The 5,261-nt window shown below is 44.8% G+C and overlaps 1 protein-coding gene across 1 annotated transcript; it reads left to right on the forward strand.

The window, feature by feature from the left end:
• The first annotated feature begins 224 nt into the window (after positions 1-224).
• On the forward strand, positions 225-5,039 carry LOC121552313 (GDNF-inducible zinc finger protein 1). The gene is made up of 8 exons (XM_041865121.2): positions 225-334; positions 1,210-2,027; positions 2,141-2,415; positions 2,617-2,800; positions 3,041-3,305; positions 3,453-3,620; positions 3,833-3,990; positions 4,116-5,039. The coding sequence occupies exons 2-8, from the start codon at positions 1,227-1,229 to the stop codon at positions 4,902-4,904; spliced, it is 2,640 nt and encodes an 879-aa protein (XP_041721055.1). The 5' UTR covers positions 225-334; positions 1,210-1,226; the 3' UTR covers positions 4,905-5,039.
• Positions 5,040-5,261: the final 222 nt, after the last annotated feature.

Raw genomic sequence — 5,261 nt, forward strand, 5'->3', positions numbered from 1 at the left:
TTTCTTCTACATATGACAAATAAAATGTTTAACATTTGAAAAGGTATCGCGACACCATGAGTTGAATACCCTAATAATTATTTATTTAATGTTGATGTGTAGTTATTTATATAAAAATGTTCAATTATCCTAAGAACTGATCCAGAGTCGTTTTGATCAACTTGTGAACATTTGAAACAGGTACTAAGAACGTATCCCACATCATCTGAAGCGGACCGAATCTATCCAATATGGCCGCAGTGAAAACGGATCTCTCGATTTCGGGTGCAGATTTTACAGGAAATACTTTCGTTGTGCTGCATTTGTGAAGGGCTGCCATTTTACCGAGCTTACGGTAAGAGAGAGTTGGTTGTGATGCGTACACGTTCATTGCACATATTCCACTGTTGCTTGTTGATCATAACAGAAACACTGCAAAATAAAGTGTTTCATGGAAAAACATGACTTTGATTAGCTAGCTTTGGTGTGGCTCAGTCTAGCAAGCTTAACGTTAGCTTGATGCTAACTTGCTTGTGTGCTAACGTTACACCGTTTTGACCGCTAGCCAGTCAAAACATGAGCAGCTGATTGAGTCAAACTCGTTTTTGAGCTTGCCTAGCCAGCTTGTTTTTCCATCTAGCCAACTAGCCAGCCACCTGACGTTAGCTATGGTATGCTAGCCCCAAGCATAGGCCTTAACCATAACGTTATATAGCTAGCTAAGTGAATATATCTAGCTAGCTAACGTTACTGTATCAAATCAAATCAAATGTTATTTGTCACATACACGTGTTTAGCATATGTTATAGCGGGTGTAGCGAAATGTTTGTGCTTCTAGCTCCGACAGTGCAGTAATATCTAACAAGTAATATCTAACAATTTCACAACATATACCTAATACACACAAAACTATTACGGAATGGAATTTAAGAAAATATATATAAATATGGATAAGCAATGACAATGACAGAGCAGCATGGACTAAGAAACAGTAGAATATTATAGAATAGAATGCAGTATATATACATATGAGATGAGTAGTGCAAGATATGTAAACGCCATCAAAGTGACTGTAAACATTATTAAAGTGACTAGTGTTCCATTTCTTAAGTCATATGGTCTCAATTATTGAGAAATCCACATGGTCACTATAAAACAAAAGAGTTAACTTTAGCCAGGAATGGATTGCTTTTCAACTATTGATAAATTTTTATAACATTTGTCTATCAGTATCTACAGTATGAAACATGAGTGACCAAGTGGTCCAGCTCTCCTCAGCCTTCCACCATGAGGACATGCTTCAGTCTCTGCACCAGCTCCGACTGCATGGCCACCTGTGTGATGTCACAGTCCAGGTGGACTTCCAGGGTGAGCTGGAAGAGTTCGAGGCTCACCAGGTGGTCCTAGCTGCCTCCAGCGGCTACTTCAAGAACATCCTACTGGCCCCGGACCCACCCAAGAAACTATTCCTGGGGAACGTTCGAACCACTGATTTCACCAGGTTCTTGGAATATGTATACACTGGCAAACTGGAGGTGGATAAAGAGTTTGCTAAAGACAAGATTGGTGTAATACATGAAGTGGCGACACTTTTGGAGTGTAAGAGCCTTGTCCAGGCTTGCTGCTCGGTTCTCGATGAAGGCAGCTTGAGTCCGCACAGGGCTGAAACATCCATGTCACAAGACAAGGAGGCTGATTTGGATGATGTAGAAGAGGAGGAGGGGGCGCTGGGGGTCGAAGTAAACAAAGTTCCCAAAATAGCCTCCACCAAAAGGCTGACCTCTCCAACAAAACCAGAGAGAGGGGAGAGGAGTTTGAAAAGGGCAAAGGTCACGGTCACAGCCGAGGAGGAGAGGTCAGAGGTGAATAAAGACACTGAGGTCTCTGGGAGAAGGAGTAACAGGCTGGCAGGGCGCAGAGTCTTCGTTGACATTCCTAAGAAGAAGTACGTGAGGAAGATGAAGGACCAGACCAAGATGCAGATGGAAGATCTGCATGACAACAACACTCAGACAACCAGTCAGGAGGAGAACACTGACAACACACAGGTATGTGCTATGTTGACATGCTTTGATAGTGGATGAGGCGTGTAAAGCATTTTGAACATCTAGATAAATGTGCTGTATAAATCCAATTGATCTTGATTATTGTTATTACACAGGAGGCAGAAGAGGCCCTTCCAGAGCTGCTGCCTGAAAAAGAGGGGGCGGGACTGGAATCAACAGACGTTGATGATGAAGATGAGGTGGAAGAGGGAGATATACCACAGGATTGTCCAGATGACTCCCTCTTCTTCCCCAGCAAGGAAGAGGAGGGCGAGGAGGAAGGAGAGGAACGTGCCACCAACAGATCATCCAGACGTATTGACACCCAATACAAGTGTGACAAATGTCAACGGACCTTCCACTATGAGAAGAGCTACCTGAAGCACATCAAGTAGGTGGAGTTGGACATTACACATTAGTTAGACATTCGTTGGATCATGAATAGGTGGGTTTGAAAATGAGCCAAATGTAGACATACACTGCACTGTACAATGTAAAGTGCTTTGAGCACTTAGGAAACCTACAATCTCAACTATTGTCATTGTTGTTCTGATCACATCTCGAATAACTACATTGTTACCATGACCACCAGGACGAGCCACAGTGTGCAGGGGGAGGTGACTTACCGTTGTGACACCTGCCAGCAAACCTTCGCCAACCGCTGCAACCTGAAGATCCATCAGAGACACGTCCACAGTGACGAGAGACTGTTCCCCTGTGATGTCTGCACCAAGACTTTCAAACGCAAGAAGGACGTGACACGCCACCGACGACAGGTTAGGATGGGTCTGAGTCAGAGGATTTGGGACTGCTTTTGTAACACTTTTATGTAGTATTCTCTCGATTGACGCCCTGTTCCCATGTAGTGCACAACTTTTGAACAGAACTGTAGGTGGTTAACCCATGTGACTCTGGTCAAATGAAGTGCACTAGATGAAAATGGTATATCCTTTTCAATTTGCTGCAAGACTAATCATTAATTGAGACAATAAATATCCACTATTTTCTACGGCTAGGTGCATGAGGGAGGTGGTGAGCGGCACACCTGTCTTGTGTGTAACAAGGCTTTGAGCTCTAAGACAGCGTTGACGCTACATGAGAGAACACACACAGGAGACAAGCCCTACTCCTGCACTGACTGTGAAGCCAAGTTCTCCCAGAGCTCAGCCCTCAAGACACACCGCAGGACTCACACAGGAGAGAAGCCTTTCGCCTGTGACCAGTGTGATGCGAGGTTCACCCAGAACCACATGTTGTCCTATCACAAAAGGGCCCACACAGGTAAGACTTTCACTTCTTACACGGATACATTGTATATATTTTTTAAAGCTGTAAGGTTTGGCTTTTCCTGATTAATCAGGATTTTTATACTGTTTCTTAGATCTACACAAACCAGCCTAAACCCATCTGTTTTGTTTGGCCTACCAGGAGAGAAGCCTTTTATGTGCGAGAGCTGTGGGAAAAGCTTTGCCTCTAAAGAATACCTGAAACACCACTCCAGAATCCACACAGGCTCCAGGCCTTACAAGTGTGAACAATGTGGTCGGGCCTTCGCCCAGAGAAACTCCCTCCACCAGCATATGAAGATACACACAGGTAACCACTGCAATATTAAACCTAATATAGCCATTTTATTTTCATGCTGAATGCATCGAATGTTACGGTTAGTAATCACAAGACACATTGCTACTACCGTTAGTAGTTTGGTATCTTCCATTCATAGTGAATCATTACCCTTTGAAAATATGTCTGCCTCTGCTGACCATTGACCTTTAACCCCTGTCTGACCTCTGTATGTCCTGTCTCAGGTGAGCGCCCGTACCACTGTACAGATTGTGATAAGCAGTTCACCCAGCTGAATGCCCTCCAGAGGCACCAGAGGATTCATACAGGGGAGAAGCCCTACATGTGTGGCCTCTGCAACCGTACCTTCACTGACAAGTCCACTGTACGAAGACACACCATGGTGCGTTACTACACTACTGAAACTACACTTGTTTTCATTCTAAAATGTGTGTAATAAGTCATGTTGGAGACATTGATTTGTGCTGCAAAAGCCTGTTATTTGAAGATGTGCACTTTATTCCACAGACTCATGACCAAAACACTCCATGGAAGAACTACCTGGTGGTCCTCAAGGACAACGTTGAGGAAAAGACTAAGAAACCCAGAGGCCTTGGTAGAAAGGTTAAAATGGAGACGGTGGTTCAGGAGGTGGAAGGGGATAGTGGAGCTGGAGGTAGGCTCCAGGAGGGGACCATATTGGTTCCTGGTGAGCCCATCACACTCTCAGCCAACTGGGGCGACCCAGGGACCATCGCCCTGGTTAGCCACACCACCCTGGGTGGGTTCACGGTCATCCAGACAGAAATGCCGGCAGGGACCCAGCTACCCATCGTCACCACAGACGGCACCGGGGCCAGTGTCATCTCTCTGGATGGATCCACTGTCTCTGTCCCCTTTACTATCCCTGTCTCTATGTCCTCCATCCCTGTGACCTCGTCCTCCTCTGGTCCCCTCCCTGTCCAGACTGTGTCTCTCTCTGTCCCCGTCACTGTCTCAGGGGCCATATTTGCCCCAGTTTCAGTTTCGGAGACCACTCTTTCAACTTCATCCGTGCTGGAAACTGCGGTGTCGCAGACCATCTTGGCTCCAGATTTGGAAGCTGGGCCTGGTTCAGATATGACGGCCATTATGGATCCTGAGGAGGCAGTTTCAGAGTGTGCCCCTATCTCTGAGGAGTGTGTTACAGTGCAGACATCAGAACTGGAGACTGAGACACAGACAGCTGCTGTCTCTAATGAGGAACAACACAGTGTACCAGAGGACATAGGTACTGTGGAAGACATTGAGGTGTCCACTGAAGATACTGTGGTGTAGGTTGGCATGTATTTCAATGTACAAACCCTTCCATATGTATTTGGGCATTGAGGATAATTTACACTATACTCCAGCATTTTGGATTTGAGATCAAATGTTTCATATGAGGTGACAGTACAGAACACCACCTTTTTTTTTTTGGGGGGGGGGGTATTTTCATACAGTGCCTTGCAAAAGTATTCATCCCCCTTGGGGTTTTTCCTATTTTGTTGCATTACCATTTTTATTTGGATTTCATGTAATGGACATACACAAAGTAGTCCAAATTGGTGAAGTGAAATGAAAAAAACATGTTTCAAAAAATTATACAAAATAAATAACAGAAAAGTGGTGCGTGCATATGTATTCACCCCCTTT

Source organism: Coregonus clupeaformis, chromosome 36, assembly GCF_020615455.1.
Source record: "Coregonus clupeaformis isolate EN_2021a chromosome 36, ASM2061545v1, whole genome shotgun sequence".
NCBI lineage: Eukaryota > Metazoa > Chordata > Actinopteri > Salmoniformes > Salmonidae > Coregonus > Coregonus clupeaformis.

Bases quoted from the DNA above. Each gene is read 5' to 3' on its own strand.
- LOC121552313 (XM_041865121.2), top strand. From the start codon at position 1,227: ATGAGTGACCAAGTGGTCCAGCTCTCCTCAGCCTTCCACCATGAGGAC. The intron at 2,416-2,616 runs GTAGGTGGAGTT...CATGACCACCAG, and splicing joins AGCTACCTGAAGCACATCAA to GACGAGCCACAGTGTGCAGG. The intron at 3,991-4,115 runs GTGCGTTACTAC...TTTATTCCACAG, and splicing joins CTGTACGAAGACACACCATG to ACTCATGACCAAAACACTCC.